The sequence below is a fragment of the Typopeltis vanoorti genome, chromosome 17 (genome assembly GCF_054136105.1).
Source record: "Typopeltis vanoorti isolate ZY-2024b chromosome 17, IOZ_Tvanoo_1.0, whole genome shotgun sequence".
Lineage (NCBI taxonomy): Eukaryota > Metazoa > Arthropoda > Arachnida > Uropygi > Thelyphonidae > Typopeltis > Typopeltis vanoorti.
Window position 1 is genome coordinate 71,099,978 of NC_143565.1, and position 22,111 is coordinate 71,122,088.

The 22,111-nt window shown below is 34.7% G+C and overlaps 1 protein-coding gene across 2 annotated transcripts in view; it reads right to left on the reverse strand.

Moving 5' to 3' along the window:
- The window catches only part of LOC150097478 (androgen-induced gene 1 protein-like), a 124,522-nt gene extending 102,974 nt beyond the window's left edge, over nt 1–21,548 (reverse strand). Inside the window, exon 1 of one of the 2 annotated variants that reach the window (XM_090406714.1) lies at nt 21,329–21,548. In XM_090406714.1, the coding sequence (XP_090262840.1) occupies nt 21,329–21,419 (91 nt within the window). In that variant the 5' untranslated portion in view covers nt 21,420–21,548. Of the gene's footprint in view, nt 1–21,323 lie in introns of both variants that reach the window. The other variant, XM_090406715.1, reaches the window with a different exon arrangement.
- Nucleotides 21,549–22,111: the final 563 nt, after the last annotated feature.

Genomic DNA, 22,111 nt, shown 5'->3' on the forward strand with positions numbered 1-22,111 from the left:
TAAGCTGTATTCCACAAATAAAGAAGAGGACACAATTTGGTGTAAAGTGGAAGATAAACAATATTAAACAGGAACTTCATGTGAAAAAGAGGCTATGGAAAAGATATAAGGAAACAGGTGAAGAGCAGATGCAGAAGATTAAACTGGAATATGAGAAGAGATTGGCCCTAAGATCCAAAGAAAATCCTAGGGAATTTTTTAGCTATGTGGCCAGCAGGAGGAGAACTGATTGTGGAAGAATGACATTGTGCGATAAAAATGGGAATAGAGTGACTGATGCAGAGGACATAGTGGAATTGTTCAATGAATACTTTATTGGTGTATTTCATCCTGGAGGATTTAGTTTTAATACGAGAGGGATAGGGCAGGTTCGAGGTTTAGAGGTGCAAGAGGAGAGCGTGTTTCAAATACTGAGTATTCTGGATGTCAGTAAAGCTGTGGGACTGGATGGTATTTCACCACGAGTTTTGAGAGAATGTGCTAAAGAGCTGACAGTTCCTTTGACCTGGCTTCTCAATGAAAGTCTGGCTATGGAAAAGGTGCCCAGGGAATGGAAGGAAGGTAAGATAGTGCCATTGCATAAGGGCAGTAGCAGACTGGAAGTGTCTAATTATAGGCCAGTTTGTGTGTCATCAGTAGTTTTTAAGATCTTGGAGAAAATTAGTTAGGGACCATATACAACATTGGGCAGATGAGGGTAATGTTATCTATGAGAGTCAACATGGATTTGTGAAGGGGAGCTCTTGTTTTAGTAATATGCCAGCTTTTTATAATAAAGTTACAAGAGCAGTAGATGAGGGAAAGGCACATACTGCCATTTTCTTGGATTTAGTGAAAGCATTTGACAAGGTTCCACATGATAAGCTGATATTTAAGTTGCGGCACATAGGTTTGGATGTCGGGTTGGTCAACCGGATTCAACCAATGTCCGATAGGTATCAGAGAGTTGTGTATGGTGGAGCGGTTTCAAGGGGGCAGAGGGTTACAAGTGGGGGTCCCACAGGGCTCAGTACTGGGACCTATATTGTTTAATCTTTATATCAATGATGGTGTCAGTGGATTGCAGGGGGAATATTCAGTTGTTTGCAGATGATGTGAAGCTAGAAAGGGTTATAAGTAATAGTGCAGATGTGGTAGTCCTGCAGGAGGATTTGAATAAGCTAGACAGATGGGTAAATGAATGGGGGATGTTGGTTTAATACAGCAAAATGTAAGGTCTTGAGGTTTGGGACACTGCATACTCTATTGGAGGAGCTATACTGGAGGAAGAAGGGGAGACAAGAGATCTGGGGTTGATGATTGATAGAAACCTGAAATTCAGGGGGCCTTTTGCAAAGGTGGTGAAGGTAACACAGAGGATTGCTGCAATAAAGAGAAGGACGCTGACCTGCAGAGATAAAAAGGTTATCATTCCATTGTATAAGACCCTGATTAGACCATACTTCGACTATTGTTCTCAGATTTAGTCCACAGGATTTGAAGGGGATAAATTAACTGTGGAAAGGGTACAAAGGCGGATAACAAATATGGTTTCTGGACTGTACAATGTTAATTATGAGGATCAGCTGAGGGAATGTGGACTGCAGAGTTTGGTGGATAGAAGGAGGAGAGGTGATATGATTGAGACTTTTAAACTGTTGAGAGGTGGTTACAGGATTGACACTAGGGAATTCTTTCGCTTGGTTGAACAGCGGGAAGGAGTGATAACAAGGGGCCATCCCTGGAAATTACGAATGGAAACTGTGAGCAAGAGAGTGAGGAGTGGTTTCTTTGCATGGAGGGTGGTTGAACCATGGAATGCTTTGCCTGATAGTGGTGAGAGCAAGAACAGTCAATGAGTTTAAGGAGTGGTATGATAGACTTTGTGTTTCCTAGAAGGGACCTGGTGACAGTCTTGTGACTCCATGGAGGCCTAAATAATAATAATAATCTTTCATTCCATTCACCTAAATTCCATGAAACTGCCCCCCTGAAGCATTTTCAAAGGACAACAACCTCTAGCAGTTTAAGAAGAATATCAACAGAGTACTCTCTTCCTGATTCCATGCCCACACATGGCATTAATTTGCTATAGGTCTTTTTGCCTCTTGTGTTTGGGTTATATACATATATATAACCAGATATGCAACTGTTTGCATATGAAATAAAATTGGGAAGAATGATCAGGAGTCAACAGACGTTATGGCTTACATGTGAATTTGAATAGATTGTATGAGTGGAACTTCAGTTCAATGTTAAAAATTTTAAGGTTCTGAAATATGATATGTAGTGGTGTATGATAACTGTGGCATTGAGGCAGCTGGGAAGGAATGGATATGGATGATAACAGCAGATAATCTGCAACTAAAAAGAGGAGGTCAGCGATGTGAAAGGCAGTATCTGTTAGGCAATTGGATGTGAGACTGAGAGATGTAATGTCTATCTTAACTTATTTCTCTGCTTTTTAGATCCTCAATGTATGTATGCTGACCAAAGTTAGTAGAAAATAAGACCTTGGTTTTCGTTGCACTATGTTGGACAATATATCATTTCAGTGGCTTTTTGAATTTGCAAATAAAGCTGTTGAATTAATATATGGCATTCCTGCAAGTTACCAAGTTGCAAGTACTTGATGCTTTGCATTGATAGTATGATAAGCTATGATGCAATGATGCATGCTCAATCTTTGAGTGTGTTATGGCACCTCACTTCTCAGGATTATGATGGTGAAGTTGCATGTAAATGTCTTCAGTAATGAATTTGTTTTCTGTATATCACAAGAAATAGTCTGTTTTGATCATTAAATAAGATTTGATCATCCAGAAAAAAAAAAGTTTCCAGTTTTCTTCAATTTTCATTGTGAAATGAATTTTGTGATTTGAACTATTTAGGATATTTGTAAAACTATAAAGTGTTTCTTTGGCACCTGGCCAGACAAGGAAAATATCATAAACATACCTAAGCCATATTTTGGGCCTTGTGTGGTATATTTCAAGGGCCATCTTTTCAAACTATTCAATGGAGAAATCAAAGTTCCCATAGCTAGGCCCTCTTGCCACCAGAGACCATCAACGTTATCAAATCTTATGACGAATAACACATTCTTCAAATTTGAAGACGTTCGCTATGAGCAGTGTGGGTACTGCTCCAGTGAACTGGCATCCATCATTGCCCTACTTTAAACTAAGCATGTTAAAACAAGCAACAAGCTACCTAACATCCTCTTCAGTCCAACTTCAAACTTGCTGATCCTGCTTTTCCTCTTCCTCTTTTTCTTTCCTTCCATTTGTCTATGCTCTGGTGTAATTTTCCTCACAAAATGTTCCTTGATGGCTACACGATCCATACCTTCAAGAAAATTATCAAGTTCCTCTTCCCTCAACTCTTTCCTACATGCACAGTACCAATGCTATAGATTCTGCAACCTCTCATGTGCGAGACTGATATTTTAAAAAAAAAATGAGATTTTTTTTTATTGTCTTTTATAACAGAATTCCTTTCTGCTATAAAACTTTTTTTTTCATATTCATTTTTTTTCCATTCCCTTTTAACTCAATCATATGCAAATCTTATGTGCCAACACTTATGTTTAGACAGTATCAGTGTATATTATATCTACTAATTAAGTATATTTTGTGATTCTACAAGTTTGATGTCTGCTTTGCAAGGGAATAAACCACATTTCATGAAAAAAAGTACTGGTTTGGCTGAGATCATTTAACTCAACTTAGCATTAAAGAGGCCTCGAACACTCTTTCTATTTTAGATTGAATTTGAATCTAATCAAGAAATGAATACCTAAAGTATGACATAGATGAAACTTTTCAGTTCTTGAATACCATAGTATTCAGTAGTTACCATGTTTAGTGCTGTACATGCAATTCTGACCTGCTCTTCTCCTCTTTTTAGTAACTATTTCTTTTCTTAAAATAAACTGCCTACATTAATTTATTTATTAATTAATAATATACATATTAAAAACAGTTAAGTTGTAATCATAACTGATGGTTATGATTTCTATATTCATATTTTATCTCAAATTTTTGCTTCAATTTTTTTAGTCAAATTTATGATTCATTATATATAAAATTTCACTGGTGAAAACTTTTCCTGAGTGTCATATAAAAGTGAAATGTACAAGTTACCTGAAATATCATCCTAGTCAGCATATATGTTACTGATTTCCCCTGCTTTCTATATAGATCATATATATATATATGTATTTGATTTAAGTTTGAAGGTGGACTGAAAAGGATGTTATATAGCTGTTTTAACATGCTTAGTCGATATGACAAGAATATAGTAATAATAATAAAATTACATGTTGTACCATCATTTTTTATTTTGGTTTAACCAATAAGAATACAATTTGGTCGGCTAAATCCCAAATTGCCAGCCCATCCTCGTTCGTTCAGTATCAAAGTAGATACCCAACAGGGTGCACCACGAGAAGGTGAGGATTGGACATTAGGTCAGAAGCCCTGGTCGGTTCTCTGCATTCCTTTAAAGGCTATGTGGAGGTCTCCTCTCAGTTATACAGCTTTGACCCTTAAGCACCCCAGACAAAGACAAACACCCCTTAAGACAAAGACAATGAAAATAGGCAGAATCATTGAAAATGTCAACTGTGTTGTGAATGGAGAACCTGTGGAACAAGTAAAACATTTCAGCTACTTAGGCACAATTTTTACTGAAGATGGTAAACTAAATATAGAAATAGACAACAGAATCAGCAAAGCTGGTATCGTGGGAAGTCAATTGAATAAATTCATATGGATAAAAAAGAAATTAGTCGGAACACTAAATTAGCTGTATACAAGACTGTGTTCAAACCAATTTTAACTTATGGATCTGAGAGCTGGGTCAGAAGTAAAACACTTGACCAAAGACTAGAGACCGCAGATATGAGAGTCCTGAGAAAGATTAGAGGCGTGAACAGATGGCATCAATGGCAATATCATATTAAAAATGAGGATATTAGGAAAGAACTTGACATTGTCAGCATCCAGGAATGCGTTAGCAGAGCTAATCTCAGATGGTATGGTCACTTAAATAGAATGAGAGAGGAAAGATTAGCAAAACAAGTGTTCTCTGCCAGGTTGGCAGGAAAACGACCCAGAGGAAGACCAAGATATAGGTGGATTGATACGGTACAAAGTGCCTTAGACGATAGAAATATAAGATCTGATAATGTTGGAGTCTTGACAAGTAACAGACTGATTTGGAGGAAAATTGTAGATAGGAAGTTAGTAATGATGTAATTTTTTCATGTAGTACTGTCATATCCTGTACACCCCTTGAGGGTACATGGCAGGAATTTGATGATGATGATGATGATGATGATAATAAAATTACTATGTTCTTGTGAATACATGTGTATAATAATTGTTATAATGGCACAAGTGCCTTTAAAAATTCATAAATATGAAAAATATATATATGCAGACATCAGTTTACCTGAAAACTTACCATCACATCAACATAGAAAATGAAGTAAATAGTACAAGGATATGCATGTATATATACAACACCAACACACAGCTGTATATAAAGTAAACCTTACAAATGGGTTTATAAGGAAGAGGAACTCCATGAATAAAAAGTAAAATTATCCACATCATCATAACATAACAGGAAAGCTTTAGTGGCTAAAAGTTCAAGGCAAAATACTCAAGCATTTGACTGAATAAGTTTCAGAATAAGTAAACTGAATAAATTTTCTCTACTGTATAACAGTAAAATATTTGTGTGTGTGCAGTGTGTGTGTGTGTGTGTGTGTATATATATATATATATAAAATTATTATAACAATAAGCATTGCAGTAACTACAGTGTGCTTCCTAGTGTGTAGTTCTTTATTGCATAATTATGTAAAATTAAATATTTAAGTTTGAAGTTGGACTGAAAAGAATGTTAATATAGCTGTTGCTTGTTTTAACATGCTTAGTAGATATGACAATAAAATTGTTATATTCTTGTGAATACATGTGTATAAAAAATGTCATAATGGCACAAGTTCCTTTAAAAATTTATAAAAATGAAAAATATATAGAAAGACATCAGTTTACCTGAAAAACTACCATCACATCAACTCACAAGATGAAATAAATAGTACAAGGATATACATGTATATACAACACCAACACACAGCTGCAGATAAAGTAAACCTTACAAATGGGTTTATAAGGAAGAGGAACTGCATGAATAAAAGGTAGGTATCCACATCATCAAAATATAACAGGAAGTTTTACTGGTTAAAAGCTCAAGGTAAACTACTCAAGCATTTGATTGAATAAGTTTCAGAATAAATAAACTGAATAATTTTCTATAGTGTATAACAGTAAAAAAATGTGTGTGTGTGTGTGTGTTTGCACAGTATACATATAATTATTATAACAATAAGCACTACAGTAACTACAACATGCTTCTAAGTGTGTAATTCTTACTGCATAATTATGCAAAACTGCCAGCTATGTAAAGAATTCAGTGGAATTTCAATTGTTATATTTAACTAAACAAACTGGTACTTTTAAAAAGAACATTTTTTCTCTTTTGGAAATCTCATAATTTATAGCTAATAATAATAATAACATACTCAAACAGATGTACTGCATTTTGCTAATTATAAATGGCATAAACCGCAAGCTCCTATCAACAAAGTGGACCTGTCAAAACTGAAAGAGAAATCTATGCAAGATAACTATCAGACACTAATAGGAAATGACTTTAGAAGATTATCCTATGACAATATAGAAAATACATCGAATCAAGGTAAAAAAATTGTTACAAGTACTGCAAGAAACATACTTGGTACAACATCAAGACCAAATCAAGAATGGATAACCTATGAAATTCTAAATACTTTAGAAGAAAAAAGAGCAGCAAAGCATATATTAAATATAAAAAATACAGAAGAAAATAAACAACATTATAAGAATCTTAAAAACAAAACTGATAAAATGTGCATATCTGCCAAAAATAACTGGTTGGAGGAAAAAGCAAACCTGTGCGAAGAAGCTAATAAAAGAAATGATAATAAAACGGTACAAAATTATCAAAGAATTAACTAAGATCTATAAAGACAAACCATTAACAATGAAAGATAAAAACAATCTAGAAACTGGGTCAATACAAAATATTAAAATAATTTGGAAGGACTACTATCAAACATTATTTCAAAAAGAACAGGAGGAGGAAAGTATAACAGAAAAGATGATATATGAAAAGGCACCACCCATAACTCCAGCAGAAATTGTAAATGCAATAAATCAAATGAAACTTTCAAAAGCTATGAGTAAATATGAAATATCTATAGAACTATGGAAATATGGTAGCAAGGAAGCAATTAATTTCTTAATGACTTTATTTAATCAAATTCTTTATACTCGAGTAATTCCAACTGACTAGAAAACAGGAATTATTATACCAATTGACAAAAAAGGAGACAAAAGAATATGTGAAAATTATAGACCCATAACACTCTTAAGTCATAGTTGTTATTATTATTATTATTCCTGATACCCTCCAAGGAGTCCGAAGACTCATCACAGGAGGACACCTACAACTGTCTCAACCACTACACCAAACCTCTACTACGAATCATCTCCATCAACACCATCTATCACCCACCTCCACCACCACCACGACTAGTATTTTTTGTCCGTAAATTGCGTGTGTTCTGAAGGGCTGATTTGTCTGTATGCAGGATGAAAAACCCGAGTTTCCGGAAAAAAAAACCCTGCTGCCTCCGTATGAGATCAGCTAACTCAACTTCGATTGAAATCGTCCAGATAAAAATTCCTCCTGTCACGACGAGAATCGAACTTAGGCCCTATTCCAATCAAAGAGCACAATGTACCATCATTTTTCCAATTGCGCTAGAGCCACTTAAACTATTCATTCGAATTATACAAAAGAGAACACAGGTGCTTACAGAAAAAAATCATAGAGGAAAACCAAGCAGGATTCAGGCCACATAGATCCACTATAGACCATTAATAATATAGCAGAAAAATATTGGGAATACAACCTGCCCATATACTGTTGTTTCATTGATTTTAACAAGCCTTTGATTCAGTTAATAGAAACAAATTGATCACTATCCTAAAAAACGTAAAAATGGATTCTGATATTTTAACATTTATTACAAATTATTATGGAGACATCAAAGCTTTTGTTAAAACGAACAACATTAAAACCGAGGATTTCAGAGTCAAGAAAGGTGTAATGCAGGGATGCCCTCTCTCACCTCAATTCTTTATCATCTTCCTAGAAGTCTGTAAAACCATAGCTGATGAACCAGATGTAAAAATGAATGGTACCAACATTAATCACATAAAATACATGGATGATATCATTATTTTAGCAGATTCCAAACCACAGCTAGAAAAAACTATTAATATTTTAAATGACTCTTGTAAAACTTATGGTATGAAAATAAATCATCATAAAACAAAAATAACGAAGAAAGGTAGAGAAGAAGAAAATATGTCTATAAATCTCGAAAATCACCTGCTGGAACAAGTTAATAAATATGTTTATCTTGCAGTCTTATATCTAGTAACCTCAATAATATGGAAACAGTAAAAACACAGGCTATGAAAAAATAAAAAAATCCCAATGAGTCTAAAATTAAAATTATATAAAACAATTATTATCCTAATGGCTACTTATGCTTCAGAAGCCTGAAGATTAACTCAACAACCAATCAAGAAACTTCTAGCATTTGAAATGAAATGCCTCAGAAAAATTAATAACACCCACTGGATTCAACACAAGACTAATGATTAAGTCAGAATAGATTTAAACTTCCCAGATAATATAATAGACACAATCATTAAGCATCAACTGAGATGGTTTGGTCATATTCAAAGAATGGCCCCTCATAGACTCCCATATTTAGCTCTGAATGGATATATAGGAAGAAAAAGACCTACAGGCAGACCAAGAAGTACTTGGATAAAGTTGCTGAAAGAACATTTCCATCTACCCAGCTATAGAGTCATGATTGAGATAGCTAAAGATCGCGATAAGTGGAGAACCTTTCTTCTTAGTGGACTCAACCCGTTATCAAGCGAATGAGATGAGAAGAAGAAATGGCATAATAGTATAATGCATATCTTAATTTTTTGCATCAATACATATTAAATTACAATACTTAAAAAGGAGGGGGAAAGAAAACCTGCTAATTACAGAGCAATTAGTTTACTGAATATATGATGCAAAACATATAGTGAAAAAATATTATCAAAAAGGATTTGGAAAAGGACACTATTCATAGAAACAAAGAGAATTTAATTTAGCAACCCATCTTCTCTTTATAGATTATGAAAAAGCATGTGATAAAGGGAAAAGACACATATATTGTTGGATATATTACAAAGTATAAATATACCTAATATTTTATTACAGGCAATACTGAATACATACAAAGATAATGAAATAAAAATTGTCAGGAGAAATGTGCTGGGCATCCTCTGTCATCAACACTTTTTAATAAATAGTATACTGTATATTAAATGAAATACTAATACAGCAGAACACTTTAAATAATCCAGGTACAGAAATTTCCTATAATAATAAAATAAAAACATTATCATTTACATATGATCAAGTAATAATATCAGATAATGATGATATTCTACAAAGAACAACACATAATGTAAACATTATAGTAGAACAGTTCGGAATGAAAATATCTGTTGATAAAACAAAAGCAATGCTTGCAGACAAACTTCAGTTAGAAGTAAAACAGTTATCAATAATAAAATAACTTAACAGATACATACTTTGAGGATGTAAGGATATATCAGAATAGGAACTGAACAACGAGACTTATTTGTACCTATAATCCTACAAAAGGGTCTATTAAAGAAGCGGAAGAATTTGAGGTATTAGAGAAGCTGCACGAAAAGAAGATAGAAAAGTTGGTTCCTTGATGAAGATCTAAACAGCAGAGTAGGAAATGATTATCATACATACAGAAATGTTTGGGAAATTTTTGGAGAAAAGTGCAAAGGTAATAATAATGGTAAGCAACCATTGAATTTCTGTACATTACACGGACTAGTTATTACTAACACTGTGTTCCAACATAAAAATATGCACAAATTCACATGAACCGAGCATTTTTTTTTTATGTATGGAAATTATTCTTTCCAATTTCCAGTCATTAGGAATTTTCTCCAGAATTTAAGACTTGGTTGAATAGCTACACTAAATACTTCCAAAAAAGGCATATACTGCCATTTTCTTATTATGTGACACCCTCTCAAATGTGAAAGCATTTGAGAGGGTGCCACATGATACGCTGATATTTAAGTTGCAGCACATGGGTCTGGATGTCAGATTGGTCAACCGGATTCAGGATTGTCTATCCGATAAGTATCACAGAGTTGTGTATGGTGGGACAGTTTCAAGGAGGCAGAGGGTTAAAATTGGGTTCCCACAGGGCTCAGTACTGGGACCTATATTGTTTAACCTTCGTATCAATGACATTGTCAGTGGATTGCAAGGGGATATTCAGCTGTTTGCGGATGATGCGAAGCTGAGAAGGATTATTAGTAATGGTGCGATTGTGGTAGCCCTGCAAGAGGATTTGAATAAGCTAGATAGATGGGCAAATGAATGGGGGTGTTAGGTTTAATGCAGCAAAATGTAAGGTCTTGAGGTTTGGGACACATTGATGGGATACTGCATACTCTATTGGAAGAGCTATACTGGAGAAAGTAGGGGAGACAAGAGATCTGGGGTTGATGATTGATAGAAACCTGAAATTTAGGAGCCATACTGCAAAGGTGGTGAAGGTAACACAGAGAATTGCTGCAATAATTTTGCAAAACAGTTGTAGGTGTCCTCCCGCAATGAGTCTGCGACTCCTTGGAGGTGTCAGGAATAATAATAATGAGAAGAACACTGATCTGCAGAGATAAAAGAGTTATTATTCTGTTGTATAAGACTCTGATCAGGCCACACTTAGACTATTGTTCTCAGATTTGGTCCACAGGATTTGAAGGGAAAAAATTAACTGTGGAAAGGGTGCAAAGGCGGATAACAAAGATGGTTTCAAGACTGTACTATGTTAATTATGAGGATCAGCTGAGGGAATGTGGACTGCAGAGTTTGGCAGATAGAAGAAGGAGAGGTGATATGATATGATTGAGACTTTTAAACTGTCGAGAGGTGGTTACAGGGTTGACATTGGGGAGTGCTTTCGCTTGGTTGAACAGCGGGAAGGATTGATGACAAGAGGCCATCTCTGGAAGTTACGAAAGGAAACTGTTTGCAAGAGGGTGAGGAGTGGTTTCTTTACATGGAGGGTGGTTGAACCATGGAATGCATTGCCTGATGGAGTGGTGAGAGCGAGAACAGTCAATGAGTTTAAGGAGTGGTATGATAGACTTTGTGTTCCTCAGGGGGGGGGGGAACTCCCCTTGATGAGTCTTGATAGACTTTGTGTTTCTTAGGAAGGACCTCCCATGATGAGTCTTTTGACTCCATGGAGGCCAATAATAATAATTTTATCTTTACCCAGAGCTTTATCTGTTTCATTTGTCTGATTGCAGCATCTGTTTCCATATTTTTGGAATATCCTCACTTTTACCAAATTTTTTGGTAAAAGTTTAACTTATGCAAAAATTTGTTTAAAATAGTCCATCAGATTTCAGAATTTTTTTTAAAAAACTTCACCAGTCACACTGCCTCTTTTATCTTTCATTTTTAGTGGTATAGGTAGATGGTATAGGTAGTTTAGTGGTATAGGTAGATGGCGAACCTATGGCACATGTGCCAGAGGTGGCATGTCAGAGAATTTTGCTACCATGTCAACGATTTACAGGTGATATCCTTTTATAAATTATTCAACTATTTTTTTTAATTATTACAATATGTACAAGTTAAATTTTGTTTTACACGAGAGAGTAGCTATGAAGACGTGCATATGATTGGTGCGGTATTAACAAAAGATCAGACGACTCAAAAACAACTGACATTTCAACTCAAGTGTTGAGTTGAAATGCTAATTCTCTACCGAATTCCATAACATCTGAAACTGTCATAACAACATTCGCTATATATTTCCTAGTTTTAACACATTCATGACGGGGTATCTTTTCAACGGAACTTTTCAATTCCAGCAGGCTCAACTAACACAAAGTTTCAACCCTTGGTTGAATTTTATTCTTGCCTGTTTCGGTTCAGCTGGCAGGCGAACTCACACATGCATTATATGTACAGTGGCCATATTTTTTTTGGAGAAAATAAAGGACAAATCAGAAATTGTTTCATAATAAATAAAAAAAAAAACTGGATGCCTTAATTTGTTTCACTAAAGCTAAAAAGCTCTATAACGTTTATTCTAAAATATAAGCATATACATAGCATTTTAAATAATCATGTTATTACTTTAAAAAAAATTTAATTTTGATACTTTACACCAGGGCCAAATTCTCCATGCTTGCTATGCTTGCTGCGCAAGCTCATCAACTGAGAAAAAAGTAATATTTATTTGTTAATAAATGCATGCATTTATAAGCATTCTATTTAGTCTTTTATTTTGGTAGACAGAAATAAAGTCTTAAGCTTGCACGGCAATAATTGAGCTTTGTGTTGTGTATCGAAGGCGATGCTTGCTCGTCTAGTCAAAGCTACCTTAGCTTGCTCGGTTATAGGAGCTCTCAGGTCCTTGCAGCAGCACTGTGATTTCATGCGAGCGCATGGCCATTTCCCCTCCCTTCACGTTGTCTTAAACATAGGCCATATGCAGTCAATGTAGCTCTAGCCAGCCTTTACATATGTGTGTGTTGCTTGGGAAAATTAAGTTACAACCAACATTTTACGACGATGTTATTGAACAGTTCATAAAGAAGAACTGTAGGGTAGAATTTGTATTCAAATAGCTAAATTGAAAAAGATAGAATATCATCTGTAAAATAAATGTTTTATAAATGATAAAAGGACATATGGTCACCATAATTATATGGCATGTTTCACTTTGTGGTAGAATTTTATTTCAAGTTAGTCTTTGTGATCTTTCATAATGACATCAAGAATTTCAAATGCAATAAAACAAACACTTATTTCATGTAATTGAAAAATTGGAGAATAGTTTCTAGTTAGGTATTGTGTTTCAGTGCAACATATGGTTGCACTGAAACTCAGTTGTTGACTTGAGTCTGTACAGCGTAGTTTCTATGGGAGAGGGCAATAATAGTGCAATTAGAGACAGCTGGAATAAAAACGGCCCTAACTAATGAATCACACTATTTGTTGAGAAATATATTACACAGACTGCAAAAGCCTCTGTACCTTATTCAGGGATACAATAAAACTACACTTGTTTTTCTTGCATCTACAGTATAATGGCTTTGGGGAGGGCATGTTTTTAACCGAAGGGGAAGCAAGTTACTATCGCCTCGACGTGAACATGTTTAAACATTTTTCGTGTGAGAGGTAATATGCAAACCTTTTTGATGTCTTTTTTCGTAAAGTAAAATCAGGGGTGCGAGTTATTTGCGAGGGCAAGTTATATTCGAGTAGATACGAATCTAACTAATATTTGTATTTACTCGACGTAAGCATTTCGCCGACAAGTTGAGCTTCCCCTGCTCAGCTGACTTCTATGGTGAGTTACAATGCATAAATATTTTTCTCACTACTGTTTTTTTTTTTAAACCAACATTAAAAATCAATTTAATAATACAATAATCAATTTTACACTGAATAATATTATAAATGTATATATAAATAAAATAAAATATTATAAAATATTATATATTATTATAAATTAATTAATAGATTTTCTATTAATTTTTCCCCTACTGCTCAGCATGTCATCAACTTGATTTGTAACTTTTTGGCACAAGCACATAATAAAATTTGCCACCACTGGTATAAGTTAATGTATGTGTGAAAATGATTTTCTTGTGCTATATAATGATTTTTATTATGAGATGGATAGCTACATTCTGACATATACCTGCTTTCTAATTTATCCAGTTTGATTTTCTTCTCTACATTTTGATATAATCTTATTTTTTTAACTGCTTGTGGTTTTCTAGCAATACAGGTGTGCTGCGAGTAGAAATTTTTTTCTTTTGCTGCCACACATCTATAATTTCAGTAGTAAGCCAATTATTATTAGGTCTGTTGAAAGTTTATTTTCCACTTGGTTAGACTATAATAAATTTAATTTAATCCTTTATCCAAGTGTTAGCAAACAAAGTTTGAGCCTGAAGTATCTTCAGGATTGAGGCAACTCGTAGCAAAGGTGGACCAAGCTCTCATTCACTCCTGTCTCAGTATCTCCCATAATGCAAAGCACATCTCCTTGCGGATATGTATAATGCTATGCATTAAGGGAAGGGCCGGCCACTATCCAGACCAGTTTTGACCTTTATTGAGGTCTCGTCAGTGGGAGCCAGACCCAGAAGAGGTGACACTAAAGAGAAGCAATGGAGAAGTCATATTTACCTATACGAGTTGCCAAAAGGTGTACCACCTTATTATTAAATTACTCTGGATTCAGAGAAAGATGTTGAAAGTTTATTTTTTTTGTTCACTTGGTTAGACTGTAATAAATTTAGTTTAATCCTTTATCCAAGTGTTAGCAAACAAAGGATTAAATTAAATTTATTATAGTCATTTAATAATAAGTAATTTAATAATAAGGTGGTTACACCTTTTGGCAACTCATGTAGGTAAATATGACCTCTCCATTGCTTCTGCCTTAGTATCACTTCTTCTGGGTCTGGCTCCCACTGATGAGACCTAAAAGTTGAAACTGGTCTGGGTAATAACCCTTCCCTTAATGCATAGCATTATACATATCCGCAAGATGTGCTTTGCATTATGGAAGACACTGAGACAGGAGTGATGAGAGCTTGGTCCACCTTTGCTACGAGTTTCAATTCTGAATTGCCTCAATTCTGAAGATACTTCAGGTCAAATTTTGCTAACACTTGGATAAAGGATTAAACTAAATTTATTATTATTAGGTCTGCGTTTTTTTTCTATAATGTTGTTTTTTTGCATCTAGTAATGCATTTTTTCCTTTTCCTCAAAATTTTTCTGTGTTTTCAAGAGTTAATGTTCCTATTTTGTAATTAATTTTATCTTGAAATGCATTTTGTGTACTTGAAAGGCATTTTGGTTGTCAAGCCTTAGAGGTCTTTTCCTGTTAGCGGTTGTTTTAAATTTAAGCTTTATTTTTACTGATAGATACGGATTCTGACCATGAAATTCAATTTTTTTAAGATTTTTACATTTTGAAATGATTTTTTCCATTTTTTTGTTGATCAAGATATAATCAGTACTGTTTTTAATTTTCCCATGAGGTGTGATACATGTGTATTTATGACTATCTCTATGAAAAATAAAGTGTTAGTATAGTTTGCCCACCGATTAGAGATCCTTCGACACTTCTGCACATGTCAGAAAAAGGAGAATCCATTCCGATAATAGGGTAATCAGTCCGTATTGTGGAATGAGTTGTTTATTATTACAGGTCGGAAAATTAACTTCTCTTTTATGATTATTGCAGTTAACTATATTGCTTGTATAACAGTTGGAAAATTTTACTTATAAAGCATGTGATTTCGTGCATTGACGACCAATTCGTACGTCCTTCATTTCTTTCTCCCCTTCAGCATGAATCGACTATTCTTGGCAAGACACCAAGCAGAGACCTACAAATGGTGGGCGAACTATAATCACCAATCCTGTTGTTTTGCCAAATTCAAGGAATCTATCACCTCTAATTTTTTTCACCAATCCTAAATTTTCTCATTACCCCTTCCACATCCTCAGAATACTTTGCCTATTTTGGTATTGAAGTCTCCCATTACTATCAACATGTCTTTTCTGTTGGCAGATTTGAGAGAACTTCCTCATATTTGTCATCCCCATGAGAATGATCTGATGCATAAACTTGCATAATAAGTTTGTTTTTTTTCTTTTGCCCTTAATCTTAGTGAGACTAATCTTGAAGATACTGGGGATAATTTCTTTATTATTATTATTATTATTATCCTAAGACCCCATGGAGTCAAACTCATCTAGGAGGTCCTTTTGCCATGCACACAGCTCATTGAATTTAAAAGATGATTTTTTACTAACTATGATTGCCATTCCTTCTCTATGTACTCTATCTTTTCTTCCTAAGTAAAATATTCTTCCTCTTTGGATGTTAACATATCTGTTGTCTGTCTAATGTATATCTGATATACCTTCTATACTCTACTTAAATTCTCTTAATTCTTCTTCTAACATTTTTAAGTTTTCCAGTTTTAAATAATGTTCTAACAGTGATTGTTGATATATTTGTGATGTTGTTTGCTTGCCACTTCACATACTTCTCATTATCCTTGAGTGGTATTTGGGGAGACACATCGGCTGCCCTGAAGGCAGTAACATTTAATGCATTAACTGTTTTCTTTTGTTCACAGTAGTTAGCAAAATATTGCAGCCAGCTTGCCACTCCTGTGCTGCACAGTCCATTAAGGATGGGGCCAGAACCTTGAAAGAGAAGGCAGAGGTCCACTACAAGCAAAATATGAAAACAAAACAAAAAAAAGGCTCTTGAGTATTTTAATAGTGCTGGAGGGAAGGAACAAGAAAGAGAAGAGAGATAAGAATGGAAGAATAGTAGAGACAGGGTCTACAGGCAACATAGACGTATATTGCATGAAGTAAGACCAAGCCCAGCCACTAGATACTACCTCAGGTTTGGCACTCCTGTACTCACTGTAGTGAGCCCTGAGGAAGGGCAATAAATAAAGATGATAAACATCAAGAATAAAATCAAGTGAAATGAGATTCATGAGAAGAACTGTAAGATATACATTGCTGGGCAGAAAAAGAAATGAAGATATTTTAAAAGAACTAAACATAAAATCAAAAGGAACTAAACAAATATAAACAAAACTGATAGAACATGAAATGAATGACCAGCACTTGATATTCTAAATAATTAATAAAATAAAATATAAACAAAATGGGAGGAGAAAGCCAGGTAGACTTCAAAAGAGGCTATTAGATTAAAAAACGACAACAGATCATAAAGTGTGTGTGTGTGTGTGTGTGTGTGTGTGTGTGTGTGTGTGTTACGATTATTATCATTATTATTATTATAGTTAAACTTTCATGGAGTCAGCAGATTCATTGTTGGAGGCCCCCTTAAACAGTTACATATGTATCATACTGAACCTCTGAAATCATTTATGCTCTATTCATTCAAAATGCCATCTGGGAATGCATTCCACTTACCCATGTGCATATAATTAATCTACTCCTCATATTCTTCTTCACCACACCTTTCAAGACTTCCAGGGATGACCTCTTGTTCTTCGGCTCTCACCCTTCACTCTTTTAATCTCTTCTGTATTAATCTAGTAAAATCCCTTCACCAACCATCATATAACCTCTTTTCTTATCTGCCATAAGCTTACATAGCTACATATGCTATAACACAATAAAGGAGTATCATTCCTGAATTGTGCATGTAATACTCAAGTCATATTATTCTTTTTTATGTGACTTCTACTACACAGAAAAGGTTGGAAACCTACAGTATATTAATACCATGGGTGGACCAAGATTTTTTTTTTTGTAATTTTTTTTATCCAGAAACCCTACTCTAGAGTCCAAATACAGAATTTTTTCAAGCCACCTGAAACCTCCAATAAGTGGGGGTAGTGGTCTCATTCCAGGTGATGAAATTCAGCTTCCACCTAAACAATCACAAAATCCACCTTACTGGTTGGAGAGTGATGGCTAAATAAGCTAGCAATCACTTTTAATTACTACATTTAAAAGAGGATGTAGGTCCTAAATCTGAAAGAAGCTAAACATGAGATATTTTCAGTAATGACTAGAGATATGTGGACAACAGAGCAGGTTATAATGAAAGGCACATTGAAGACTTCAGAGTAATATCACAGAATGAGGAAATGGGAAGGAAAGAGAACAGTAGCATTTGAAAATAGTAAGGGACATTTGAAAACAGGAAAGTACAAGTGTATTTCAAGATTTATGAGATGCATCAAATTACTGACTACTTTATTTTCGTAGTAGTAGTTAAAGTGTTAGAGAAACAAGTTAAGGCTAAGATATAAGACTAGATAATGTGGAAAGAATTTTCAATGTTCAACAACATGGATTCCTTAAAAAGGAATTATTGTTTTAGCAATTTAATCATATTTTATAAATAAAGCGACATATATGTGCCTGGCAAGAAAGATACATATGGAAGTTTTTCAAATTTAGATTAAGAAAATGAGAGAAGGATGGACAACTAGCTAGATATTAAGTTGGTAGTATTCCAGTAAAGGAAATATGACTACAATATGAAATAGTTCTGCTTTCAGGATGCCAATTTTTAACTTATATGCTAATGATATTTGGAACGGCCTGAAAGGAGATATTCAGCTGCACTGTTTCTACATGAGAATTTCAGCACACTGGCAGTATCAACAGATAAGATGACCAGTTCAGTATTGCCTAATGCAAGATTTTGTATCTTGAAATAGAGAAATGGGATGCTAGGTGCTCTCAGGTAGAATTAGTACAAGAATGTGAAAATGCAGGGAACTAAACTTCAAAAGAGATATATAGAAAAGTTATGGAGGCAATGCAGAGGGTTGCCTTCCTAACTTTTCTCGTCATTTCAGTACTGAAATGATGAGAAAGCCATTGACAGCTTGAGACAAGTAGTCAGTGTCACTGCAGGCCTTATTAAACCTTTCTCATATTTTATGTGCAATTTCATCTCCTGTGAGAGCACTACTCTCTCTCTCTCTCTCTAGTGGAAGTCTCAAATGGTTTGAAAAAGTTCCATGTCTATCTAATCCATCAGTTACTCCTCCACTCACATTACTAAAATACCACAGGTTTACAACCTTTCATGGAATTATATTGCTGGCCTGGTTGGCCGAGTTGTTAGCGTATCCGCTCTCCAGCCAAAATGCTACGGGTTCGAATCCCACTGTGGGCATGGATGTTTGCGATTGTCTGTAAAAGCACTAGTGGCGGTAGATGGCATTGGTGTTAGTTGATGAAGGTTGGTGGAGTAGTGAAATGAAGAGTTGTAGAGTTGATGCCATCCCTTGATGACTCTTTGGACTCCCTGGAGGTGTGAATAATAATAATAATAATAACTAAAACCTGATAATCTGGGTTTCAAAGTCATGATATCTTTCAGAATGAAGTGGGAGGGAGAAATATAACTAGCAGAGCTTGATAGAAACAAATGAAAAAATTATGGGAAGAAACATAACTAGGCACAAAGAAATTTACTCAAATAATGAAAATTAACATGATGACCATAGTACTGAAATTAATAGCACATTGTCAGTGTGTGGAAACAGCAAGCAATTAAAAGAATAGAAATATAAAGTAAATACATCAATTGGTTTATCAACTGAAAATGGCTGCCACTGTCCTAGAGGGAGGGAAAAACAAAACAAAACTGATATTTACATTAAGATGGGAATTTCCCAGACTTTTGAGAGAGAGAGAGAGAGAGAGAGAGTGAGAAAAGTCATTCCAATTCAGGCTAGGCAACTAATTATATATTGGGTTTTATCCTTTATCCAAATGTAAGCAAACAAAGTTTGCACCTGAAGTACTTTCAGGCTAGGCAACTCATGGTAAAGGTGGTATAAGTTCTCATCACTTGTCTTAGTATATCTCCCACAATGCAAAGCACATCTCCTTGCGGACATGTATAATGCTATGCATTCAGGGAAGGGCCTGAATGCATAGCATTATACATCATACGATGAGGTCTCATCAGTGGGAGCCAGACCCAGAGGTGGTGATACTAAGACAAGTGATGAGAACTTATACCACCTTCACCACGAGTTGCTCCAGTCCTGAAAGTACTTCAGGTGCAAACTTTGTTTGCTTATACTTGGATAAAGGATAAAACCCAATATGTAATTAGTAGCATAGCCAAATGAAAAAACTTCCATTAAAAATTAGGCTAGGCCAGTGTAAAAGAGCTTCATAACTTTGCCTTTTCATTGATATTTAAAACTACTTCTATTGCCAGACCAGAGGTTTTAACTCAGAGGTTTAAAGTCTGGTCTGACATAGCATATTATTGATGTTAAACACAGCATCCTTTGGGATGAAACTCATCTTCTCTGTAGAAGAAAAGCTTTTCAAAGAAAGTTTTAAAGCCCTTTTACATTGGCTTAACCTAAACTGGAATGTCTTTCTCTCCCAAAAAGTTTGGAAGATTCTCATGTTATGTAAATATATATATATATATATATATATTAATATTATGATTCTAGCGCATGGTAGCCATTTTTAATTGGTAAACCAAAATTTATTACTGTAGTTATCATGTTATTTTCATTGTTTGATCATTATGGCACAGGTACCTTTAAAGATTAAAGAAATTTACTGCATAAACAAAGAGCTTATTCTGAATAAGCAAAGGGAGGGAGAGAGAGAGAGAGAGAGAGCAAAAGAAAGGTAATATGAGTGATTTTAATTATGGAACTGTAGCGTGTATATATATATATATATATATATATATGTGTGTGTGTGTGAAACTGCAATACATAATTATGGAAAGCTCAGAAGAATGCATGGAACAACAGCAAGAAATAAGGAATTATGCAACTCCTTAATAAGGTAAATAAAACTCCGATGAAAAAGTTATATGGGAAGTGAAGCACATTACCATCCACACACAGGAAACAAACAATTCACTTCAAGTATTTAAGATTTAAGCCTGCAACACAAACACACAGCTGGGATGTACTCTGCAGGTCAATAACACTGAGCAGCGTGCACTTTGGACCTATCTTTTAAGTCAACAAATTAAATGTTGTTACACTGTACTTTTTGCAGTCAGAAGCATCTAGCCCTCCATAACTACAAAAATATACCATGCAGGTTTGAACAGTAAACAGTTCATCGTCTGCAGTGTGCTACTGATACTATGGGGGGGGGGTAGTTCTTCATTCGCTCTATTTTGTGGGCAAAAAAAAAACTTCCAAGTTCCTGGTAGGAAAAAACATAAGCAAGGCTTTTTCCTACCACTAAGCCCCCCCCCCCCCCCGTTAAGTCACTACCATCTTTTTTGGGCAATTAATGCTGCACTGAAATGACCAATGCCAAACGGGTCTTCTGCCTTTCCCATCCGACTGCCCAACTTTGGATACTCTGCGCTCGACTTGCTAACCTACCATTTCTATGTCTGCATAAGTGCTACAATTTATTGCGACATATGATCCGCAATGGGTCATGTAATCCATAAAAATTAGGTAGTATAATAAATTCCAAGTATTCAGAATGCATTCGAGAAATTCAAAATTTTTGGAAGACAGACTGACCTGACCTCTGAATCCCAGCTGAAATTCTATGCAATCTCTATGTTGTATGATAAAAATGTTTCTGAAATCATTACATTGGACTTTGGTTTCAGTCATGTGTGTGAAACCACCTGACTATAAAATACATTCGTTCACACGAAACGATAACTTGCCTCTAACTTAAACATCACTGATTTTCCATTACAAATAATTCAATTTTGCACAAATATTTATTCCTTAAAGGCCAAGATCTGCAACCAAAGAATTATTTTTTTTTCCCTGCGACTAGTAAAACCTAATCATGAAGAACGAACCTCAAAATGAAATATCGGTATGCAATGAAAAAACCTGTTCGAAAATTCATTTGACCACGTGCTCATATGTATCGTAAACATAACGGTGCTTGATGATTTGGTAGTTACTATATGACGTCATATTTGCATTTTTTTTTTAATGAAACATTCTTAACAAAGAAACATTTTAAGAATGATATCACTCTTACCTTACTAATATAATTATTAGCAATCTGGACATCCGAAAAGACAGATATTTATAAAATTTATAAAATAGAAATATAAAAAAATAGATTTCAAAAAATAAATTTGTAAAATTAAAAAAAATTTCGAATTAATAAATAATATTAAAATACATAACCTTGTAGCAACATTTCCGATTTCACAAAAGGGCGTTATTATTATTATTATTTTTATTACGCGATACCTCCATTTAGTCCAATGACCCGTCACAGGAGGGCACCCATGCTATGCAATCCATTTAATCTACCATCTACACTCACATGCAACAAACAA